The 24,157-nt window shown below is 64.2% G+C and overlaps 2 protein-coding genes across 2 annotated transcripts; one reads left to right on the forward strand and one right to left on the reverse strand.

Moving 5' to 3' along the window:
* Window positions 1-1,654: 1,654 nt before the first annotated feature.
* Window positions 1,655-5,082, forward strand: GNAT1 (G protein subunit alpha transducin 1). Its single transcript, XM_063347815.1, has 8 exons — window positions 1,655-1,760; window positions 3,258-3,300; window positions 3,607-3,748; window positions 3,823-3,980; window positions 4,061-4,189; window positions 4,275-4,404; window positions 4,488-4,641; window positions 4,892-5,082. Exons 1-8 carry the CDS (start codon window positions 1,655-1,657, stop codon window positions 5,080-5,082), a joined length of 1,053 nt encoding a protein of 350 aa, XP_063203885.1.
* Window positions 5,083-6,388: 1,306 nt separating this feature from the next.
* GNAI2 (G protein subunit alpha i2) lies at window positions 6,389-22,108 on the reverse strand. The gene is made up of 9 exons (XM_063348120.1): window positions 21,925-22,108; window positions 13,618-13,660; window positions 13,296-13,437; window positions 12,769-12,929; window positions 9,841-9,969; window positions 8,601-8,730; window positions 8,224-8,377; window positions 7,531-7,738; window positions 6,389-7,365 (listed from the first exon to the last, which is right to left on the reverse strand). The coding sequence occupies exons 1-8, from the start codon at window positions 22,040-22,042 to the stop codon at window positions 7,548-7,550; spliced, it is 1,068 nt and encodes a 355-aa protein (XP_063204190.1). The 5' UTR covers window positions 22,043-22,108; the 3' UTR covers window positions 6,389-7,365; window positions 7,531-7,547.
* Window positions 22,109-24,157: the final 2,049 nt, after the last annotated feature.

Genomic DNA, 24,157 nt, shown 5'->3' on the forward strand with positions numbered 1-24,157 from the left:
GTACTGGGGCATTAGGGTTTGGTACTGGGAGCCGGTACTCGGTGGTAGTGGGGGCACGGGGCAGAGGAGTGGTACTGGGTCCTGTAGGGCGTCACTATGTGTGAGGTACTGGGCTGTACTGGGGACACTCTGGTGGGTGCTGGGGACACTCTGGTCGGTACTGGGGCAATGGAGGCGGTACTGTGCTCCTCCGGGCAGTCCCGGGAGGGTGCTGGGGTCGGTGCTGGGAGGTCGTGGCCTATGGAGGGGTTAGCCCTGGGCACGCTGGGGTCGGTGCGGGGCTATACTGGGGCTGTACTGGGTCCGCCCTGGGTCTGTGCTGGGTCCGTTCGCCCCCTGGCGGCCCAGCGCGGCGCTGCAGGAGCCCCTCGGTGCCGGCGGGACGACATGGGGGCACTGGGCTGTACTGGGGACACGTGGAGGAGCCCTGGCAGTGCCTGGGGACACTGGGGGCGAGGGCGTGGGGACACAGAGGGGGTTACTGGGGTGTCCCTGGGGACACTAGGTCTTACTGGGGTGGACACGATGGCAATGGGGGGGGGTGAGGACACGGGAGGGGGGAACTGGTGGCCTAAGGACGCTGGGGAGGGGCACTGAGGGGCCTGGGGACATTGCGGGGGTCACTGCGGTTGGTGTGGGAGCACAGGAGTGGCACCGGGGTGCCCTTGGACATTAGGCAGCTTGGGGGGGGCGGGGCATGACCTGAGGACACTGCGGGGGCAGGAATGAGATTGCTTGGGGCACAGGTGGGATACTGGGATTTCTCCTTGGGATACTGAAGAGTGTTACTGAGGAGGGGCTTGAAGACCCTGGGTAGGGGGGGTACTTGGGTGCCCCTGGGGACATTGTGCAGGTGTTGCTGGAGGGGCCTGGGGACACTCCAGGGCGTGATACTGGGCTGGCCTGGTGACACTGGGAGTGTACTGGTGGGTGGCTGGGGACACTGGTGGAAGGTCCTGGAAGGGGCCCTGGAGACACAAGGTGGGGTGACTGGGGCTGGCATTTAATGACTAGGCGGGTGTCCCTGCGGACAAGTGGGCACAGGGTCCTGGGGACACTGGGATTGCTTACTGGGGGCGTTTGTGGGCACTGGTTCAGAGCAGGGGGATGACCGCTGTGAGCTGCAGGCAACAGGGACATTTCCACCCACTGCCCCCAACCCCTGACAGACCCCAGCAGAGCCCCCCAGCACCAACCGCCCAGGGTCCACAACAGAGCCGGAGCCAAGTGGGGGGTCCCACACCCCCAGGGCTGGCTGGGTCACTGTCCCCAGCCCCAGGGTGGGGGCAAAGCAGGGGGCTGGCCATCCTTGCCCCCCACTCCCCGGCAGAAGCGCTGACGCTGGAGCCGCGGGATTGCTGAGCTCAGCCCGCTGCAGATTTAAGGGGGTTTATCCAGGGAGGGCGAAGGCGGGGGGAGGGGGCCCCAGCTTAAGCCGCGGGTGCTGAGCGCAGCACCCTGCTGGGTGGCCCCCCGGGAACCTTGGCCCTGTCCTTGGCCCACATTGGGTGGGCGGTGGCGGTGGTGGCAGCAGTGGCAGTCGTCGGCGGGCGCAGGGAGGCGAGCGCTGGAGGCGGCGGGGGGCTGGAGCTCGGTTCCCATCCTGGTGCTGACCTCCAAGGAACGGGTGAGCCGCAGGGCCGTGGGGCCGAGGATGGGCGCCGGGGCCAGCGCTGAGGAGAAGCACTCCCGCGAGCTGGAGAAGAAGCTCAAAGAGGACGCTGAGAAGGATGCCAGGACCGTCAAGCTGCTGCTGCTGGGTATGGAGGGGGACAACACCCTAAGGGAGAGACCCATCCTTTGTGCGTCTCACCCCAACAGCCCACCCAATGCTCTCTGACCCTTCAATCCAACCAGCCCACCCAACGCTCTCCTGGCCCCCAGATGCACTCCCAAACCCAACCACCCCACCCAATGTTTCCTTGACTCCCCCAGCACCCCTAAAACCAAGTAGCCCACCCCAACAGCACCCCCATTCCCAGGCAGCCCTAACCACCCCCCCCACCTCAACAGCCCACCCAATGTTTCCCTGATGCCTCCAGCACTCCTAAACCAAACCAGGCCACCCCGAGAGTGCCTTCAACAGCCTCCCGCTCCCAGGCACCCCTAAAACCAACCAACCCACCCCAACAGGCCACCCAAAGTTTCCCTGACACCCCCCAAACCCAACCAGCCCAGCCCAAGAGTCCACTCAACAGCCCCCCGCTCCTAAGCACCCCTAAACCCATCCAGCCCAACCTAATAACCCCCCCCTAATGCTAATGTTTGCCTGACACCCCCCCCGGCACCCCTAAACCCAAACAGCTCACCCCAACAGCCTCCAAACATTTCCCTCACCCCCCTAGCACCCCTAAAACCAAACAGCCCAACCCAACAGGCCCCCCCGTATTTCCCTGATACCCCCCCCCAGCACACCTAAGCCCAACCAACCTACCCCCAGAGCCCACCCAACATTTCCCTCTCCCCTCTGACACCCCCAAATTCAACCAGCCCACCCCAACAGCCCCCCATTCCCAGGCTTCACTAAACCAGCTCACTTCAACAGCCCCAACCCCCCCGCCTCAGGCACCCCGAGCCCAACGACCCATCTCAATAGCCCACCCTAAGATCCCCCACCTTCCAGGTAGCCCCCAAACCCAACCAGCCCACTCAACATCCCCCCATTCCCAGGTACCCTGACCCCAACCAACCCATGTCAAGACCTTCACCAACACCACCTATGAACATCCCACCCCAGCATCACCCCCGCCATCCTCCCGGGCACCCCTGTGCACCACCGCCCCTCTGCCCAGCCCTGGGGTCTGTCCCCGCACCCCCCACAGCGCTACAGATCCGTCCCAGTCCCTCCCAGCTGTGCCAGTGGTGCCCAAGGGCTGGGATGGGCGGAGAGCAATGGCACCCATGGTCCCACCATGTCCAGAGCATCCCAGCCCAGGGCACGTCCTCCTCTGCTGCCACAGGCTTGGGGCATCAGGTGGTGGGTGGTGGGGTTGCGATGCCACCGTGTCCCCTACCCCTCCCCTGGGTCCCCGAGAACGTCCCTGGCTGAGCCACCACAGATCCCATTAGTCACAGCGGCTCAGCCCAATCTTAATGCCCACTGGCACCAGGCTGTAATCCCCCCGCCCTGCGCCGCAGACCTGGCACAGCCACCAGTGACCCCTGACTGTGCCAGGGGCTCTCAGGGGGCCAGTGTGGGGCACAGCTGGGGGTGCCCATGGTGCAGGCACCACCATGACCCGTGCTTTGTCCCACAGGAGCAGGGGAGTCCGGGAAGAGCACCATCGTCAAGCAGATGAAGTAAGTGCCAGGGGTGACACTTGGACATGCCCCACTGTGCCACTTGCCTGTCCCACACAGCAGACACGAGGTGCCCCTGTCCCACCGTGCCTGGCTCTGCCCCACACCACAACCGTGGCTTGCACCTACCTCAGCCCCACGCTGCAACCACGGGTGCCCCACCATGCCACAGTGCCCACCTCAGCTCCATGCTGCACCCATGGATGCCCCCATGCCACAGTGCCCACGTCAGCTCCATGCTGCACCCACGGGTGTCCCCCCACTTCACGGCGCCCAGCTCAGCCCCGTGTCCCCCTCCCTGGCCAGGATCATCCACCAGGATGGTTACTCACTGGAGGAATGCCTGGAGTTCATTGCCATCATCTACAGCAACACGCTCCAGTCCATGCTGGCCATCGTGCGGGCCATGAACACCCTCAACATCCAGTACGGGGACACAGCTCGCCAGGTGAGGGGCAGCCCATGCTGGGCACAGGGGTCCCCCCCAGCCCCCCGGCCCTGCTGAGACTCTCTCCCTTGTAGGATGATGCCCGCAAGCTGCTGCACCTTTCGGACACCATCGAGGAGGGCACCATGCCCAAGGAAATGTCGGACATCATTGGGCGGCTCTGGAAGGATGCGGGCATCCAAGCCTGCTTCGACCGTGCCTCCGAGTACCAGCTCAATGACTCGGCCGGCTAGTACGTGGGGTGGGGAAGTCTGGGTGGGGGGGTCTGGGGGGTGCCAATCCATGTCTCATGCTTACCAAGTGCCTGGCCAGCTACTTGTCGGACCTGGAGCGCCTGGTGACCCCCGGCTACGTTCCCACGGAGCAGGACGTGCTGCGCTCCCGCGTCAAGACCACCGGCATCATCGAGACCCAGTTCTCCTTCAAAGACCTCAACTTCAGGTGGGGTCTGAGCCCCCGGTGAGGGCTGGGGCTCAGGGGGTGCGCAGGAGTTGGGGGGGTGCTGACCCCTCCTTGTCCTACCCAGGATGTTCGACGTGGGTGGCCAGCGCTCGGAGCGGAAGAAGTGGATCCACTGCTTCGAGGGGGTGACCTGCATCATCTTCATCGCGGCCCTCAGCGCCTATGACATGGTTCTGGTGGAGGATGACGAAGTGGTGAGGAAGGCACACCACCCCATAGCCCCTCCATCACGATGTGGAGGTCACCATGAGCCTGATGGGGTTGTGTCCTGCCGCAGAACCGCATGCACGAGAGCCTGCACCTCTTCAATAGCATCTGCAACCACCGCTACTTTGCCACCACCTCCATCGTCCTCTTCCTCAACAAGAAGGATGTCTTCCTGGAGAAGATAAAGAAGGCCCATCTCAGCATCTGCTTCCCCGACTATGACGGTGAGGGTGGCAGCAGCTCTCCCACCGGGTGCAGGCGGGTGGTGGTGGGGTGGTGGTGATGGGTTGGGTGCCAGCACCCTACAGCAGCCACCCACCAGGTGTCCTCAGCACCCCACGCAAGCGCTGCTGCACTAGCCTTGCTTATGGACCAAGCAAGGTTTGCCCACCGGGGGGAGCGCTGTGTGACGCTGGGCCAGCACCCATGGTGTGGGGGGACACCAGCCCAGGAGGGGACCCTGCTCACTACCAGGTCCCAACACCTACGAAGACGCGGGCAACTACATCAAGCTGCAGTTCCTGGAGCTGAACATGCGGCGGGACGTGAAGGAGATCTACTCCCACATGACCTGCGCCACCGATACCGAGAACGTCAAGTTCGTCTTCGACGCTGTCACTGACATCATCATCAAGGAGAACCTCAAGGACTGTGGGCTCTTCTGAGCCCCAGCCCCAGCGCCCCCTCCCCAGCCCTGGCCTCCCCCTCCCTTGGGGCCCAGACCCACCGCTGCCCCCCCGCCCTCCGCAACCATCTCCCCTTGCTCTGAATCCCTGGGATTTGACCCACTCAGCCCCAGACCCACACCTGGGTGGCCGGGCACGGCCCCACTCCCCCTCCCCACTACCCCTCCCACCGGCCAGCGCTGTGGGGCACCCAGTACTGCTGGCTACTGGGGGTCCCTGGGGGCTCCAGGTGCTGGGGGACACTGGGTGACCCTGGGTGCTGGATGCCCTTGGGTGCTGGGGTTCTCTGGTACCCGTGGAGGTGGGGGGGTGTTGAGGGTCCCTTGGATGCTGGGGGTCCCCAGTTACCCCTTGGAGCTGGGGGGTACTGGGGGTCCCTTGGGTGCTGGGGGTCCCTGAGTACCCCTTGGAGCTGGGGGCGGTATTGGGCATCCCTTGGGTGCTGGGGTTCCCTGGGTATCCTTTGAAGCTCTCCTTGGGGTGCCTAGTACCCTTGGAGCTGGGGGGTGCTGGGGGTCTCCAGGAACCCTTGGAGCTGAGGGGTGCTGGGAGTCCCCAGCTGACCTTTGGCTCTGGAGAGGTTGGGGTCCCTTGGGTGCCCCTTGGTGCTGGGGGTCCCTTGGGGTGCTGCAGGGTGTTGGGGGGCCCTGGTACCCCTTCGGGTTGAGGGGTCCCCTGGGTGCCCCCTTGGAGCTGGGGGGTGCTGGGAGGTCCCTTGGATGCCCCCTTGGAGCTGGGGGGTGCTGGGGATCTCCAGGAACCCCTTGGAGCTGTGGGCTGCTGGGGTCCCTGGGGTGCTGCAGGGTGTCCATGGGTGCCCCCTGGAGCTGGGGGGTCCCTGTGGGCTGCTGGGTGCACGGGGTGCTAGATCTCACCTGGGGCCACAGGTCACTGGGTGTCCCCAAGAACTGCATGGTACCAGGGCCCCCGGGTGCCAGGAACCCCTGGGTGCCACCATGCCCCTGCTGCCGGGCCAGGGGGTGGTCATGGCCCCCCAAGGCTGCTGAACCAGCACACCCGGGGTGGGGGGGCAGCCCCCCAGCAACATCCCAGCTCCCTCCCAGAGGGTCCCACTGATGCCCCCACCCCCCCACCCCCAGGGGATGCTACTGGGTGATGCCAGCCCTCCCTGTGTCCCCTTCCCACCCTGGGGACCCCCCAGCCCTCCCACAGAGGTGAAGCACCCATGCCCCCCCACCCCCGAGTCACAGAGCCGGGGGTGGGGCGGGGCGTGTGTGTGTCTATATGTTTTTTTTCTCTCTTTTTTTTTTTCCTTTCTACATTTTATTATTTCAAACCATGTGAACAAGTCGGTAAAACATCCCGTGGGAAAAGCGAGGCCGCGGGCACCGGCTGAGGGGGCCCCCCCCCCCACCATCACCACCCACGGACTGGGAGGCAGGGGGACACACACAGCGGGGGCCGCTCTGTACAGCGGGCTCTCCTCGCCCAACGCAACAGCTAGCCCTACAAAACTAGGCTTAGAAAGGGGGGGGGGGGGGAGAAGCGGGGGGGGGGGATACAGGCAGCGGGCAGCACCCCCCTGCCCACCCTCCTGCCCAGCCGCTGCCCACCGGGGCTGCCCGTCCCTTGGGGCAAGGTGGGGGGACAGTGAGGGGGAGTGGGGTATGGACCACCCCCCTCACCCCGCCAAGGCACACGGTTGGGGGGGGGCGTGGGCTGGCCACGGAGGACGCCGCCACCACGTAGCACTTGATGCTTTTAAATAGTTTGGTAAAAATATTTCTTTAAAAAGCAACCTGGCCCCAGCCGGTGTGGTGTGAGTTTGGGTTTTTTTTTTGCGCCGTTTTTGGAGGGGGAGGGGGAGCGTTGCCTTTTTTTTTTTTTCTTTTTTTTTTTTCTTTCTTTTCTGGTTTACTAAATGGAATGTTGTCGGTGGTGTTTGCGGCCAGGTGGGTGTCCCCGAGGGGACCCCCGCGTCCCCCCCTGTGCCAGCAACACTCGCAATGTAAACAGTGAATGAAGGGTGGAGGGGAGGGCTGGAGCGGTTTGGGGGTTTAAAAACCAAGATGAAAACCTCATTTTCCTCAGGAAGGCAGAAAGGGTGACGCCGGCGAGGAGGAGGAGGAGGATGGGGAGGGGGGGGGACGGCGAGCCAGGGCGGCGGGGGGGACACGGGCCCTGCCACCATGCTGGCACCCAAAAAGTCTCTTTATGGGGTGGGGGCAAAGGGATGAATCCAAAGAGAAGCAGGAGTGGGGAGGTGGCACGGTCCTTCCTTCGCCGGCGTGGCCGGGGGTCCTAGGAGAGAGTAAGAGGTGAGTTGGGGGGCGCTGGGAACAGGGGGGGCACGGGGACCCCCTGCCAGCCTGTGCCATTGCAGGACAGCAGGCAGCGCCTGTCCCAGCCCCAGAGGGTGCTCCGTGACCACCCATTTAGGGGGCCACCACCGGGACCACCACCCACCTGGGCAGTGCCGGCCCTCAGAAGAGCCCGCAGTCCTTCAGGTTGTTTTTGATGATGACGTCGGTGACGGCGTCAAAGACGAACTGCACGTTCTTGGTGTCGGTGGCGCAGGTGAAGTGGGTGTAGATCTCCTTGGTGTCCTTCCGCTTGTTCAGGTCCTCGAACTTGCTCTGGATGTAGCTGGCCGCCTCGTCATACTTGTTGGCCCCTGGGGAGGAGGAGACGCTGGGCTTGCCCTGCGGTTGCCTGGGGAACCCACCCCCCGCCGCCATGGGCACCGAAGGGGTGAGGAAGCGGCTTCGTTCCCCCTGCCAGTGCCCTGATGCCGAATTGATGTTCCTCAGGCACAATGAGCCTCAGCTCACCCCGCCCAGGGCTGTTGCCCCTCGTCGTCCTCCCTGCCTCATCTTCCCCCATCTCCAGGGCCAGCCCAAACACCACCGCACTCCACCTGCTGCCCCAACACACCGCTCCTCAGGCAGAGGAGAACCAGCACCTCCAACCCCACCATCTCCATCCCCGGTACCTCCATCCCCAGCACCTCCATCCCCACCGTCTCCACCCCCACCGTCTCCATCCCTGGTAACTCCATCCCCAGCACCTCCATCCCCACCGTCTCCACCCCCACCGTCTCCATCCCCACCATCTCCTGCTACATCACCTGGGGGGGGACACCGAGGGACCCTGCGGTACCTGTGTACTCAGGGAAGCAAATGGTCAGGGAGCTGTGCACGATCTTCTCCTCAAAGAGGTCCTTCTTGTTGAGGAAGAGGATGATGGATGTGTCTGTGAACCACTTGTTGTTGCAAATGCTGTCGAACAGCTTCATGCTCTCGTGCATGCGGTTCTGGCAGGGGAGATGACGGCCTGAGCCAGGCAGGGACCCCCACGCAGTGACCACCCTACTGCTGCCCAACCTGCTGTCCCCTGTGCGCAGGGAACGCTGAGGGCCCTGCAAGACTTGGGCCACACTGGTCAGGGCACTGGTGGCCACCAGAGGAGGGGGTGCTCCCACAGTGCCCCAAAAAATGGGACAGCTCACAGCATCGGCTCCGTTCCCCCCAACTCACCATCTCCTCGTCTTCAGCCAGCACCAGGTCATAGGCGCTCAGGGCCACGCAGAAAATGATGGCTGTCACCCCCTCGAAGCAGTGGATCCACTTCTTCCGCTCCGAGCGCTGGCCGCCCACGTCGAACATCCTGGGCAGGGAGGCAGCGTGGCGCTGGGCAGCAGCTCCCGGCCCCCTGGCTCTCGCCCCGCTCCCTGCCTCAGTTTCCCTGGCTGCCCGGAGCAGGAGCTGGGTGGGCAGAGCATGGCATCTCTGCCCCAGGGGTTTTGCTGCTGCCGCGGATCTGCCCCAGCACCCACTGCTCATCCCAGGTGGTACCCGGGATTATTTCCCAGCTGGACCAAATCCCCACCATAAGATGGGGCAGGATCAGACCACCTTTTCCCAGACCGTGCCAGCGCAATTGTCCATGGAGCCAGGCTCCAGGAGATGCTCTCGGAGACCCGACACGGCAAGGGGAGCCACCGGTGCTCGGCTGAGCAGCCGGGGGCTCAGCGGGATCACAGGGGCTCAGGGGATGATCCCAGGGCACCGCATGTCTCTCCCGCTGCCGGCAGCAGAGGATGCCCTGCCTCCATGGAGGAAGAGCCCGGCAGCAGCCCCACTTCCATCACCAACCGCCCGGCTCCCCCCGGGCCACCCTCTCTGCCCTGTTGCCGCCTCCAAAGCACGGCCCTGGTGATGCCCACCCAAGCACGGCCATCCCACCGGAGTGGGCACAGGGGTCCCTGCAAGCCCCCCACGCTCGGGGAGGAACCCAGCAGATCTTTCCACCCAACAGAGCCCAGCAGCTCTGTTGCAAAGTGACTAAATCCCCCGGGATGTGCCCGATGCCAGCTTTTTGCCTTGGAAACCAATTTCCCACGGGTTTTCAGTGGAAAGCAACGCCGGGATGCCAGCAGGCAGCGGTGATGGTTCCTGACCCCGAGAACCCCCGGCTCCTGCCCAGCACCCTTCCCACGGCGGAAGCCACGTCACGTCACGGCACCCGGAGCCGCCTTCCCCCTTCCCTCCTCGCCAGAGGCTGGATCCGCCCCCGGGCCGAGCCCTGCGAGGCGTTTTTGAGGCTGCTCCAGCTATTTCAGCAGTTTCCGCTCTCTCCGAAGCAGCGGCTCCCGCCATGAGCAAAGCCTGGGCGGGGGGAGCTCGGTGCATCACGCAAGCAGGATCCGGCCCGGCACGGGGAGGAAGGGAGGGGTTTTTTTTGGAAAAAGGCTAAAAGGGAAAGGGTCAGACATACTTGAAGTGCAGGTCCTTGAAGGTGAAGTGGGTCTCTACGATGCCGGTGGTCTTCACCCGGGTGCGCAGCACGTCCTGCTGGGTGGGGATGTAGTCGGCACGGGCTATCCTCTCCAGGTCGTTCAGGTAGCTGGGGAGGGAGCAGAAAGGCACTGGGGAAGCTGGACCAGGGGGCACAACCCGCCCGAATCCCACAGGGCACCTCCCATACCCCCCCAGGGACCCCTCCCCACACCTCGGCATCGCCTATTCGGGGTGGGCAGCACTGAGCCGGGCAGCCCAAGGGACTCCATCCCCACCCCGGGGACCCCCGCCACCCCTGCCCGTGTAGGGGTGACAAGGGGATGCAGAGGAACGAGGGCTCGGGGGCCGAGCAGGGGACGCAGCCAGGGCTGGGGGGCTCCCCCCCGGTTTCCCCTGGCCGTTTGCACGGAGGGAAACAGGGAGAGGAAAGTATTCAGTGCTATGGCAACCGGCCGCAGCGCCGGCGGAAACAATCGATGGCGCCGTGCCATTTATAGTCAAAAAACACAAAGGGCCCGGCATCCTGGGAGGAAGCGGGAGGCGGGCGGCCGGAGGGATGGAGGGCAGCGTGGCTGGGGGGATGCTGCCCACCCTGAGCCCCCCAACCCCGGGGCGGCATCACCTGCCAGGCTGTGCCAGACCCCGGCTGCTGATGGCAGCGGTGGCTGTGGCTCCGTCCCCAAGCAACCGCTGGACCCACCAGGTGGGATCAAGGCGGGTTTCGATTTCTCCAGCTCACATTGCTTTAATTAGGTTATTATAAACGGGCACCTTTAAGCAAATTAGGCTTGCGCTACTTAAAGCCTTTGCAGCCCCGTAATCTGGTGAAAGCCAGATTACAGCTCGTGAGGCCATGGGGATCCCCGGCTCTGGCGGCAGTGCGGATGCTCCCGCCGGGAAGCCCTCCGGTGTGCCGGGGCAGAGCTGGAGCTGCAGGTGCCCCAGGACCCCCGCTGCCAGTGGGGAGGGCGGGGGAGCCATCACACTGCCGCCGCGGAGCAGCTCAAAAACAGCCGGAAACACACGCGGCCTCCGGCTGACAAAAAAACAGGAAACACGGTGGCAGGGCCCTGCGCGGCGCTGGCGGCACTCGGACCTCACACACAGCCCCGGGGTGCTGCCGAGAGCCCACCCCGGCACCCTGAGCTCCAGGCACCCCAAGGGGCTGCGGGGGAGGAGGCTAGGGGTGCATGGGGGGGCTGCGTGCTGAGCACGGGGCTCCTCGTCTCCAGGGTGCCCCGTGCCGGTGGCACCGCAGGCACAGCACCATCCCCCCTAGGATGGATGGGGCATCGGCCACCAGCACCTCTGTGGGGCTGGAGAAAGGCTGGAGCAAGGGCTCGAGGTGGCTCCTCAGGAATCCTTGTCCAACGCCCGCCATGTGCCAAGCGCTCCATAAATGCGCTTCGCAGCAACACTCGATTTGCAGGCACTTTGCAGACGCGTTTGCACGAACTGTGCGTGTGTGAGAGGCGCCAGGCTCCTGCCGGCTCTGCCGTGCCCCCAGAGCAGCACCCACGGCACAGCGCAGCGCTGCCAGGGAAACACCGGCGCTGGCTGGGGGGCGATGGGGCTGAGCAGAGAGGGGCTGGGGGGCGATGGGGCTGAGTGGGAGAGGGGCTGGGGGGCGATGGGGCTGAGTGGGAGAGGGCATGGGGAGGGCGGGCTGGGGCTGGGGGGCAGTGGGTCTGAGTGGGAGAGGGGCTGGGGGGAGATGGGGCTGAGCAGAGAGAGGCTAGGGGGGGATGGGGCTGAGCGCGAGAGGTACTGGGGGGAGATGGGGCTGAGTGGGAGAGGGCATGGGGAGGGCGGGCTGGGGCTGGGGGGCGATGGGGCTGAGCAGGAGAGGGGCTGGAGGGAGATGGGGCTGGGGGGCGATGGGGCTGAGCAGAGAGGGGGCTGGGGGCCGAGGGAGCTGAGCGGGAGAGGGGCTGAGCGCAAGAGGGGCTGGGGGGCGGTGGGGCTGAGCAGGAGAGGGGCTGGGGAGGGCTGGCTGGTGCCGGGCAGGAGGAAGCGAAAGCTGCAGGCGCCGGAGGAAAGCGCCGGCAAGGAGCTTCTCTGGGGTCGGCGCTTGCTTTCCTGCAGCCTCTTCCCCCCACTGATCTCGGTGCAGAAGAGGGACCCGCCAGTGCCAAAGCCGGGGGGGACAGCTGGGCTGGCATGCGGGGGCACCAATCAGCCCCCAGGATGGCGGTGAGCCCCAAGAGCGCTCAACCCCTGGCAGGACCAGCACTTGCGGGGGTTTCTGCTCATCACCATGATCCCCCCCCGGCACTGCTTTGCTGTGAGGGGTCTGGGCAGGGAGGGCAGGCAGGAGGGCACCATGCGAGCCCAGCGCAGCCTCGGCCGCACTGCCCTCGCCAGCAATCATACTTTAGGCAGATTAACTTATTTAATAAATCTCTTCAGGGATAAACCCAACCAGATGCAGGCAATTTATCTACCTAACACCAGTTTGATGGCTAATACGCCAGCATAAAGCCAAGTCCTTCCACGTAACCTCATTTAAAAAGAAAAAGAAAACCCTCTTGTGCATCCCGTTCAGATATACGGGTCCCCAGTGCTTTCTCTGGGGCTTTTCCTTGCCTTCATGGCCCATGCCCACAGGCGGGCAGCACCCCTGGCTGTGCTGACATGGGGGGAGCCACCTCAGGGATGCCAGGGGAGAGCATCCCTGGGGAAGAGCAGTGGCTGAGGGGGATGCCAGGGGATGCAGCACCCCGCCAGAGGAGGAAACAGCTTTCGAAACATCCGCCTTCCCAGTTCTGCCCCGGCTCAGCGCCGGCGCCAGGGTGGGAAGTGGCAGCACCAGCCCCCGGGGGGATTTTCTCTTGCTCAATGAAAGCGATGCAGCCCATGGGGCTCGGACCCAGCTGAGCCGGGGGAGAGGAGCAGGGATACTCACTAGGCAGCGGAGTCGTTCAGTTGGTACTCTCGGGAGCGGTTAAAACAAGCCTGGACCCCGTTGTCAGCCCACAGTCTCCGGATCACGTTGGCCAGGTCCTCCGGCATGATGCCCTGCTCCTCGGCAGTGCAGGAGAGCGCAAACAGCTGCCGAGCGTCATCCTGCAGGGAAAAAACAGGGATCAAGCATCGGCACAGGGTTCTCAAAGCTCCCTCTGCCCCAAAGGACCTGACCAGAGCCCACCGTGTCCCACCAGGAAAGCAGGGCAGGAGCTGCAGCAGTGGATGGGGATGAGATCCAAGGGAAGCAGCAGGATCCCCACCCCTGCACCCAGCAGGCCACACGTGGGTCATGCTTTGGGTCCCCCCCAACCCTCAGCACCAGCGACAGGAGGTCACAGCCAGCCAGGGAGCAACAGGGCTTGGGCAGGGACACCCTTAATCCTGGTCCAGCTTTGGGCACATCTGCTTTTGCCCCCCAAGGACCCCCACCCCTGCCAGGCACGGCAGGAGCAGGAGGGCACCCACCGCTCTGGTGGAGTCTCCAAAGTCAATCTGCAGGTTCCCCATCGCCTTGATGATGGCCATGATGGACTGGATGGTGTTGCTGTAAACCACGGCTTTGTACTGCCGGCACTCCTCCTCTGAATAGCCATCCTCATGGATGATCCTGGGGCAGGAGAGAGACACAGGCAAGGTCAGCCCTTTGCGGGGCACCCTGGGGTGCTGCTCCCCACCCATGCTCTGCAGCAGCACCGATGGGGAGCCTTCCCCAGCTGCCAACAGTTTCACAGCCAGCGGCCAAGGTCTGCGTGGCGTTGGCCGCAGTGATGGTGTGGGGACCACTCACTTCATCTGTTTGACGATGGTGCTCTTCCCAGATTCGCCAGCACCTGCGGAGAAATGAAAAGGGGGGGATTAGCAGTGAGGTGCTGCCCGAAGCCAGGGACCCCCACCCTTCTGGGACCCCCCAGCCCCGGGAGGGAGGGCAGCGGGTGCCTCAGCCATTGAAGAAGAGCTGCCAGTGTTAGCCACAGCAGATGCCTGGATGAGCACTGGGAACGTCAGGGCCAAGAAAGGGGGACAAAAAGGGGAGCCTCGTGGGGGGAACCTTGCAATAGCTCCCAAGGGGAGAAATGGCACCTGCCCTGGGCCAGGAAAATGGCATCAACGCACTAACGTTTGCCCCGTGGTCCTGGGATGCCGCAGCCAAGACGACTCCTGGCTTCGGCTGAGCTTGGGGACCCCCTGTGATGGCACCCCCTGCCCATCGCCTGCCACCACAGCTCCAGGCAGAGCCTGAGCTTAGCTGCTGCATCCCGCATCCCGCATCCCTGTTGTGCCAGGGAACGATGGAGCACTACCCTCACCGTGTGCCCACGGTTGGAGCCAGCAGCAGCCAGGATGCGGAGATGCCGATGCCACCAGGTTGGGGGGGGGGGGGGAGGGGAGGGGGCAGGTACCCGAAGCTGAGCACCCTAGGGAACGCGGGAAGAAGCTGCCGCCTCCGCCAGCCAGCTCGAGCGAATCCCGGTGGGATCAGCCGCCCCCGGGTTGCTTTTTAAATAGCGCGCACTTCCCAGCCTGCCAGGCCCCCTGCCCCAGCGGCGGAGGTGGCTGCCAGCAGGGAAAGCCGATGGCTTTGGGAGTGGGTTTACTTTTCAGCATCCGAACGTGGGATGCCAGGGGTTCAGAGAGGACAGCTAGGGTGCCTAAGGCTCCCCCTCCGCCACCCTGTCCCGCCTTGGGAGATGTCACCCACCCCTGCACAGGCAATGTACAGCTCCCGGCCCAGCCCTCCCTCCCCGGGCTGGGGGCGAGGAAGGAGCAAAGTCACCCGGCTGCAGAAAAGGGGAAGCTCAAAGGGGAAGCTGACAGGGATGGCGCATGTTCCTTGTCCCCTCTCCGCACAGGGAGTGCCATCGAGATGGATGAGCGCCCAGCTCGCCTCACCCCGGAACCCCGAGCAGGATGAGCCCCCCTTTGTCCGGGGACCTGCCTCCAGGTGCCAACGCCGGGGGATCCCCCAGAGCCGAATCCATCCCTGTGCCCTCTCCCACCCCTCGGGGGTCCCTGTGCCACCGCCCTCAGCCACGGAGCTGCCCTTACGGGGGGCCCCAAGCAGCGGCGGCAGGGCTGTGCCAGCACGGCCGCAGAGGGGGAAGACAGATTACAGAGGAGGGGAAAAAAAAAAAAATTAAAAAAAAAAAATTAAAAATGGAGATTATGCTAAAATTAACCAGGAAAAACAGAGCCCGTCATGCCAGCTGAGACATGACGGCAGGGAGCAAATGCCTGCTGCCCCTGCCCCTGCTACCGGCATGAATGGTGATGGGCACGGACCCCCACGGACATCGCTCAGGGCACGGAGCCCCCCGAGGCTGGGGCCGTATTGAGGCTACAGACCCCAAATTTACTGCCACGACCACCCCGCTCCACGGTTTCCACACTGTATGTGCTTTGCCCAGCCCTGAGGTCAGCTTTCGGCTCGGTGGGGGCTCCCTGGCGCTGCCGCCCCAGCCTCCCCCCGGCGTCCTCAGGATGCTGACGCGGCACCCAGCACAGCCCGGCCAGCGCGGCCGGCATTCGTGGTCAGCCCTGGCAGCTCCCGCCCGGAGCTGGGAGCAGGGTGGAGGGGGGCGGGTGTGGGGGGGGGGCGGAAGGACTCAGCATATTCCTTCATTTTTTCCATGAAATATCTCTGGTTTCTGGCAACGCTGCCCTGTACCGCCAGGCTGGGCAGCATCCCCAGACAGGGAAACTGAGGCACAGAGCGAGAGAGGCCCCTGCAGCCACACTGATGGGGCTTATAAGCATCCCTGGGACGAGGTGCCAGGCAATCGTCCCCCAGCCTCCTGCTCTGCCTGACCCTGTCTGCCATTCCCTCCCTATCCAGCACCCTTCCTGCCCCCCTGCAAAGCAAGCACGGCAGAGGGGAAGGGTTTCCAATCCCCGGAAAACCCGGGCTGCCGTCCATTCAGCCCCAAAACAATCCCCGGGCAGGGCGCCAGCTGCCAGCTTCCACCCTCCTGCCCAAAGCAGGCAGGAGGCAGGCAGCACCAGAGGGGCTGTGCATCCTTCGGACCCCCCCACACTGGCCAGGCACTTGTGGGGGGACACGGAGAGAAGCCCCCCACCATGGGATGACCCCATGGCTGGGCTTCCTCCATCCCTGCCCGCTCCCTGCCCTTCCTGCGACCGGGCAGCACTCATTCCCACAGCGGCGCCTGTCAAAAAATAGGAGGCGAGCTCTCTCCCTGGCTGATTCCTCCCTTTTTTTTCGTTAAAAAATAATCAGCGGCGAAAAATTTATTTAGCCAACGTATATTTTGCAGCCCGCGATTTAAGATGCTTTCTGGCCAGCGTATATTTAATGCCATATATTTAAGGAGCTGGTCAGGCTTCAGGGTCCGCCTCACCCCGCATCGCCGAGAGGGGATTTTCCATCTTGCTGCACCATCCTGGTTTATGCCTTCAAATATCCAGGCGTGGATGGAAGCAATGCACAGCTGGAAAATTCTCCTTATTACGAGGGAGAAGCTGGAATTCAATCCACCGGCGGGTCCGGAGCCATCCCCATCACCGGCACCCGCAGCCCCGTTCCCCAGCCACTGTGCCAGCAAGTTTTCCCGGCCCGGCAAACGGCAGCTATTATTTGAGTGTGGATTTACTGATGGTTTTTACCGCCACAGAAACCCGCCGATCCCCTTCCCTGCAGGACGGAGGGACAGCTGGACAGGGGGACAGATGCGGAGCCCACCCCCCTCGGCACTGTGGGATCCCCACCATCAAACGGGACTTCCAAAGGTGTGGGATAAAAGCAGAGTTACCCTAAGGACTCAGAAAACAATAATAAAAAGAGATTCCCCTCGACATTTTCCTTCCTACCCAAAATAGATGGAAAATTGCTGTAAAAATAATTGCCTTTTTTTTTTAAAAAAAAAAAAAAACCCACAGCGACACAGGGCGTTTTTCCCTGGGGCCGTCCCGTTCCGGCACGAGGCTGGCTGCTTCCCAGGAGGAGCCCGTGCATCAGCAGCTGGTGGGATGCCACGTCCCCAGGCAGGACCCCCAAAAACTGGGGGGCGCTGGAGAGGCATGGACCCCCCTGTCCAAGGCAGCTGATGAAGACACAGAAAAAAAACCAAAAAACCACAAAAATAAATAAAATAGAAATAAATCGGCAGAGGGAAGGACGTTCGGAGCACACGGGGGAGGAGGAGGTGGGCAGGGGATGGTTCCCTTGGGGGAGCACCGCAAACGTACCCCCAGTGCCAACAAGGGCCGCTGGTGTTCGCAAGCCGGACAAAACTGTCCTTGTGCCAGGCTTTTTTCCAGGAATCCCGGAACTTTGCTGCTCTGTTTCTGCCCCTGCTGTAGCCGGGGTGGTCCCTCTCCCTTCTCCCCCTCCCCTGGCACCAGCTCCCTCTGTGCCCCCACCCCCGACTCCAGCTGTGCCGGCACCGGGGCGGCTGGGAAGAGCCCCCCCCTCAGCATCGAGCTGTCCCCTCCTCCTGCACACGATTGGGGTTACCGGCGTCAATTTTGGGGCTCAGCCCTAGAAAAGGGGATTCCTGAAGACCGTCACCCAACGCATCCCCCCAGCCGCTCTGGGCACGGGGAACCCCACGATGCTCCCCGCATTCCCACACAAATATCCGGACCGGCTCCGGAGAGCTGACCCCAGCAGTGCCATGTCCCTGAGTACCACCATCCCCTCCATCCCGCCCTGTCGGGGTAGGGGCTCACCCGCTGGCACAGCTGGGATGCCGCCAGCACCCTGCTACCCCCCAGCCTGGGTTTTCCGGCAGCGGGGATGGAGGATTACTCAGGCTTCCCCACACACACACAACTCCGGTGATTCAGCCAGCCTCCGGCCCGGAAACCCGCGCTCCGGCCCGGAGCAGGAAACCCAGTGGCTGTGGAGAGGCCAGCCCAGCCCCGGCTATGGCAGCGATGCTCAGGGACACCACCATCCTGGCCCCAGCACCCGCCGGCACCCGCCGCCCTGCCCGTGGGACACCTTCTTGTGTAAAGCTAAATAGGTAAAGCAATATATATATATATATGCTTTTTAATATATTTATAAATCAATTTTCATATTGCTCCATACAAAAGAGCAATATATATATACCAAAAGTAATATATATATATTTAAAAATATATTTTTAATGCATATATGTAAAATAATATATAAAATATATACATGTAAGCCTTCTGCCTCTCCTGGCCAAAGCCTAAGTGCTCATCTCGGAGCAGAGAGCAGCCGCCTGCACCTGGGACATCACCAGTGGGGACATCGGGGTGACCCATCCCAGGACCTGGGTGCCAGCTTCCTTCCTCCCATCCCATCCCATCCCATCCCATCCCATCCCATCCCATCCCATCCCATCCCATCCCATCCCAAGCCTGGCCACCAGCTCTGGAGGGCTGGATGTGGACCCCCCCGGATATAACAGCACCCAGCTCTTCCCTGCTCGTCCCTACCACAACACCTCCTGGTCCGTGGCCAGAAACACCACCGGGCCCGCACCCGTGCTCCCACCAAAAGGGGGACCTGATCCCCCACCACCACCCCGGGGCTGGGGCAGGAGGGAGGAGAAAAAACCCCAAACCCCGAGGCAGGACAAAGTGCAGCAAACCCAGCCGCTCGCACGCAAGCCCAGGGCAGCGCCGGGACAACACGGCCTCCGAAAGTCACAGCTGGTCCCTCCCTTCCTCTATTTTTATGCAAGCACCGAAAAAAAAAAATAAAATACAAAGCTGCAGAGCCCTGCCCCGGCCGCCCTCACCCCAGCGACTGGCTCGCCCAGGCAGGATCTCGTACAGGCAGCTGCCTGCGTGACCTACCCCGGTGCGAGCCAGCCCGGGTGGGGTGCAAGAGGAGCATCCTCATCCCCGGGTGTGCACCTCCAGCACTCAACACCATCAGGGACCATTGACATGATCAACTCACCAGTGCCTTCCCCCCACCCCAGGTGCCCTCGCAGCCTCTAACGCCTCCTGAGCAGCCGAGAAATCCTTTTTGCTTTCCTAATCCTCCAAAGGAAGATAAGGAATTAGCTTGGAAGGTGGGCAACCGCTTGCCTACTACTGGTCCTACATCCCCCCCCCCGGAGTATCCCGGCTCCCACGGCCTGGACCCAACTTCCACAGCTGCCCAGCAGAAACAGCCAGCAACTTTGAGCCCTGGCGATGCCCAGGAGCCAACGGTGGCACCGGGAGCTGCCGGCAGCACTGCTGCACGGGGTGGATGCTCCAGGGCTGGGGACCTTCAGGTGCCGGTGGCAGCTCCCAGCACCGAAACCTCAGGAGATTGTTGGCGCCAAGCCGAGGCGGCTTCACCGGTCACCCCCCAAGCCCTTGGTGGTGCCAATGGCCGGCATGGTCCTGAGGTCCCGGTGCCACGCCGACGCCAACACCCACGCTCACTCCTCGCACCGTGTCCTGCCCGGCTGCACCGGTGGCTGCAAGCCGCAGTACAGCACGAGACACCGGCAAAATCCACACGGCGCTTGGAAAAGGCATCCCCTCTTCGTGCTGCAGGCTGATGCGGCACCAAGGGTGAAACCATTTTCCTCCCTAATTTTTTCCTCCTGAATTTTGCTGTGACGATCTCTTTTTTTTTTTTCCCCTCCTTATTTTTTTGGGGAAAAAAAAAAAGCAGTAGGAAGGGAGGGCAGCAGGGATGCCAGGAGCATCCCCTCAGCCCCACGTCCCCACCTCGAGGGGTTTTTGTGGAGGGGGGGAATGCCGCGAGCAGCAGCCCCTGGGGGACAATGCCGGCCCCACCTCCCCAGCCGCTCACGGATGCCTTGGGAGGATTTTCTGGCTGTGGCTCGGCTCGGAAATGGGCAGTAGTGACCCAAACCTCCGGCGCTATTTACACCTGAACAGCTGTGAGGGGAAAAAATAAATGTTAAAAAAAAATTAAAAAAAAAAAAAGAAAAAAGAGTTGTTTTGCTCTATTTTTGGCTTTAGAAACCAGCTGGGATCAGAAATGCCGCTCGTAAACGCTGGCCCTGGCAGAAGGGATGCATCCGTTCTCCTCCTCCTCCTCCTCCTCCTGCCTCTGCTTCGGCACAGAGCGGGACACGGGGAGTGGGGTGCCAGCCAGCCAGCCCACGCCGCAATCCTCGCCGACTGGCGAGCCCCTGGTGATGCTCAGCACCACCCCGGCTCCCCCAGCCCGGGCACCCAATGCCGACGGCGCCAGGGTAATGCTGCCCATCCCGGCTGGTCCCCGGAGCCCTGCAGAAAGGAGGTGCCAACCCCCCCCTCCGGCTGCAACCCCCGGCACCGTTATTTTACGCCGGGCAGCGGTGGGCGAAGAGCAGCATGGCCCCAGCTCACGGCAAAGGCGGGGGGACACCACGTGTTTCCCCACCAGCCTGCAAACCCCGTGGGGTTTCGCTCCGCCGGCGCCTTCCCCTCCCCAGAAAAAAAAAAACGGCGAGTCCCGGCGATGGTGCAGACCCCCACCCAGCACCCCCTTTCCCAAGGACGGGGCTTGCGTGATGCTCATCCCGAGGCAAAAATAAAATAAAAATTGAAATAAAATAAAAGAAAACCCCCAAAAGCGCTCTGTTGAACGAGCGTTTCAAGGCGTTAACTACGTATTTCTCAAGGCAGGCAGGGGTTGAGCAAATAAAGGGCTGCCGGATTTCGGCGTGACTTCCTGCTGCCGGCGGCTTCCTCCGCCGACGGCGACGAGCCGAAAGACATTTTCTGACGGCGCTCCCTCCCCAAGAAGCAGCAGCCGGGGATTTCGAACCCCGTCCCATGTCCCCAGCCGCCCCCCGTGGGAGCCCCGCACCCTCCTGCATCCCACCCGGAGCCAGGCGCTCCCTGGGAATTTCGGAAAGGGAAGAGAAAAAAAAAAAAAATAAACAAAAACCAACCCCAACTGGCAGTTATTAAAAAAAAATATAATAAATTAAAATAAATAAGTGGCTGCCTTGCCCGCAGGCGCAGGGTAGGTCTGTGAACGCCCACGGGAGCATCGCCGGGCGCTTTGAAGAGCGCGAGCGGCCCGTTATCAGTATGGAAATGGGGTATCCGTGGGGTACTGGCTGTGGGCAGCACGTGGGGCAGAGGCAGCTGCCTGAGCCACCCAGACCCCCACAGCGAGGGGAGGGTGACAGCGGGATGGAGGGGCTTGGGCCCATCCCGGTACCCTGGTAGCGGCAGTGGGTGCCTGTTGGCCCCGTTACCTCCACCGCAGCCGGCCGGGGCGAGGGGAGCCCACGGAGGGGTCCCCCGGGGGTCCCAGGCAGGCAGGACGGGGTGCCCAGGCTTGTGGGGTCTTCGCTGGGGGGGGTGGGGGGGCAGCCAAGAGGAGGGTGGGGATACCCCCACTTGCACCCGCGAGGGATGGACGCCAACAGGGTTGGGGGGACGGAACCGCAGTGGGGTGGTGGGGTGGGGCCGGCACTCCCACTTCTGGGGGGAACCCCAGGGCCCGGGGTGGGGCTGGCACCCTGCTCCTGGGGGACACCCAAGGCTCACTGCAGGGCCAGCAGCCCACTCCGGGGGCAGGGGATCCCCGAATCCTGGGGTGGGGCTGGCACCCCACTCCAGCGGGGATCTCCAAAGCCTGGGATACGTCCGGCATCCCGCTCCAGAGGGGATGCCCAAGGCCTGCTGCAGGGCCAGCATCCCGCTGCTTTGGGGGGTGGGGTGGGATTCCTGGAGGCTGGGATGGGGTTGACACCCCACCCCTGGGGGAGATCCTCAAAGCCTGGCGTGGGGCCAGCACCCCACCCCTGATGGGGATCCCCAAGGCCTGGGGTGGGGCCAGCACCCCACTCCTGGGGGGGCACCCGGAAGCCTAGGGCGGGGGGAAGCCCCCCCCAACTGCCGGGGGGATCTCCGGAGACCGAGATGGGGCCAAGACCCCACTGCGGGGCGGGGGGGGAGACCCCGAAACCCGGGCTGGGCCCAGCATCCCACTCCTGGGGGATGTCCGGGGCGGGGCCGGCACCCCCGCGGACCGGTACCCGGGGTCGCTCCGGTGCGGGGCCGGGAGCGGCGGGGTTGTCCCGGGGGGATGTCCCGGGGGGGGGGTGTCCCGATGGGGGGACCGGGGAGTGTCCCGGGGAGGGGGGAGTGTCCCCGGTGGGGGTGGGGAGTGGGGGGATGTCCCGGGGGGTCTCACCCAACAGCAGCAGCTTCACCTCCCGCGCCGCCTTCTCGCCGTCCTCCCGCAGGTTCTTGTCGATCATGCGGGAGCGCTCGGCGGCCGCCTTGTCCTCGGCGCTCACGGTGCAGCCCATGGCGGCGGCGGCGGCGGCGGCTGCCTGCGCGCGGCCGCGGCTCTGCCCTGCCCGCCCCGCCGGGGGGCGGGGCCAGGGGGAGGGCGGGGCCGGGAGGGCGGGGCCAAGGGGGCGGAGCCAATAAGGGGCAGGGCCAAGAGTGCAGAGGGGGCGGGGCTTCATCCCCGAGCGGCGCGACCGGCCCCCAGGCGGCAGCGCCGGGCACCGGCGGGCCGTGTGGCACGGTGTGCCCCGGGAAAGGCAGGTGGTGGGGCGCAGTGTGCCCCGGGACAGGCAGGCACCAGCCACGGTGTGCCCCGGCACAGGCGGGTGGTGGGGCGCAGTGTGCCCCGGGACAGGCAGGCACCAGCCACGGTGTGCCCCGGGACAGGCGGGTGGTGGGGCGCAGTGTGCCCGAGAACAGGTGGGCACCAGCCACGGTGTGCCCCGGCACAGGCGGGTGGTGGGGCACAGTGTGCCCCGGGACAGGCAGGCACCAGCCACGGTGTGCCCCGGCACAGACGGGTGGTGGGGCGCAGTGTGCCCCGGGACAGGCAGGCACCAGCCACGGTGTGCCCCAGGACAGGCGGGTGGTGGGGCGCAGTGTGCCCGAGAACAGGTGGGCACCAGCCACGGTGTGCCCCGGGACAGGCGGGTGGTGGGGCGCAGTGTGCCCGAGAACAGGTGGGCACCAGCCACGGTGTGCCCCGGGACAGGCGGGTGGTGGGGCACAGTGTGCCCTGGGGCAGGCAGGCATGGGGCCACGGTGTGCCCCAGAACAGGTGGGCACTAGCCTCGGTGTGCCCGGGGGCAGGCAGGCATGGGGCCTCGGTGTGCCCTGGGACAGCCAGGAGATGGGTCACAGTGTGCCCCGGGACAGGCGGGCACCAGCCATGGTGTGCCCCAAGACAGGTGAGTGAAAGGCCATGGTGTGCCCCAGGACAGACAGGCACCAGCCACAGTGTGCCCTGGGACAGACAGGTGAAGGGCCATGGTGTGCCCCGGGACAAGCAGGCATTGGGCCATGGTGTGTCCTGGGACAGGCATGTGGTGGGTCATGGTGTGCCCCAGGATAGATGGGCGCCAGCCACAGTGTGCCCCAGGACAGGTGGCCATTGGGCCACAGTGTGTCCTAGGACAGGCGTGCGGTAGGTCATGGTGTGGCCCAGGACAGACAGGCACCAGTCATGTGTGCCCCGAGACAGCCAAGCAATGGGTCACAGTGTGCCCCAGGACAGGTGGGCCTCATGCACTGTGTGCACCGGGACAGGTGGCCACCAGCCTCGATGTGCCCTGGCACAGGTGGGCACTGGCCATGGCGTGCCCCAGGACATGCGGGCTTTGGCCACAGTGTGCCCTGGGACAGGCACGGGGGGCGAGATGGAGTCTGGGTGCTGCACTTTAGGCCTGGGGTCCTTTGGGTGCAGAGAGGGGGGTGCGGCCCCGTGGCCAGTGGTGTGGGGGGATGCTGTGTCTCAGGGCCGCCTTCTGTGGGGACACCATGTCACAGGGTGGTGGCTCAGACCTTGGCGGCCTGCTTGTCCTGTCACTGGCCGTGGGGCTCAGCCCTCGGAGACCCACATGCCATGTTGCTGGAGGAAGGAGCTCCTCGGTGGGTGCCAGGGCTCGGGGTGCCCATGAGAAGCGATTGGGACCAGCAGGATGGGACCAGGCAGGATGGGGCATCCGGCAGCTCTCGCCCAGGGCAGGGGGTACCCCCAGCAATTTCTCCCCCTAACCCCTGTCTCCCAGGGTGTCTCCCTTGGGAACTGGACCCCCCACACGGCCCCAGGAGGGGGCCTGGCTGTGCCAGTTGCCCTGCAGGGCTGGCCCGTGCCCAGCAAGCCGCCCCAGCTTTGTGCCAGCCCCGCGGCAGAGCCTCGCCGCCCGCCTAGGACCCCCCCCCTTCCCGGCCCCTCCTCACCCCCCAGACTGTCACCCACCAAGCGGGGCAGGGGGCAGCGAGGGATGGTCTAATTTGGAAGCTGCGATGCCAGGGGAAGGGGCGCAGTACCCTCCCACGCAGCCCAGCCGTGGGGTCTGTGGGGCAGCCCCCGTGGGCCCCAGCGTGGAGGGAGCGGGGCTGTTCCCGTGGGAGCGGGCCGCAGCGCTAATAAGGCTTCACTAACGAGCTGG

This window comes from Chroicocephalus ridibundus, chromosome 10 (genome assembly GCF_963924245.1).
Source record: "Chroicocephalus ridibundus chromosome 10, bChrRid1.1, whole genome shotgun sequence".
In the NCBI taxonomy this organism is placed as follows: Eukaryota; Metazoa; Chordata; class Aves; order Charadriiformes; family Laridae; genus Chroicocephalus; species Chroicocephalus ridibundus.

Excerpts from the sequence above, each read along its gene's own strand:
- GNAI2 (XM_063348120.1), bottom strand. The coding sequence starts at position 22,042 with ATGGGCTGCACCGTGAGCGCCGAGGACAAGGCGGCCGCCGAGCGCTCC. Across the intron at positions 13,661-21,924 it reads GGTGAAGCTGCTGCTGTTGG|GTGCTGGCGAATCTGGGAAG; the intron begins GTGAGACCCCCC and ends ATTTCTCCGCAG. Across the intron at positions 8,731-9,840 it reads TTCAAGGACCTGCACTTCAA|GATGTTCGACGTGGGCGGCC; the intron begins GTATGTCTGACC and ends CTCCCTGCCCAG.
- GNAT1 (XM_063347815.1), top strand. The coding sequence starts at position 1,655 with ATGGGCGCCGGGGCCAGCGCTGAGGAGAAGCACTCCCGCGAGCTGGAG. Across the intron at positions 3,981-4,060 it reads CTCAATGACTCGGCCGGCTA|CTACTTGTCGGACCTGGAGC; the intron begins GTACGTGGGGTG and ends GTGCCTGGCCAG. Across the intron at positions 4,405-4,487 it reads TGGTGGAGGATGACGAAGTG|AACCGCATGCACGAGAGCCT; the intron begins GTGAGGAAGGCA and ends GTCCTGCCGCAG.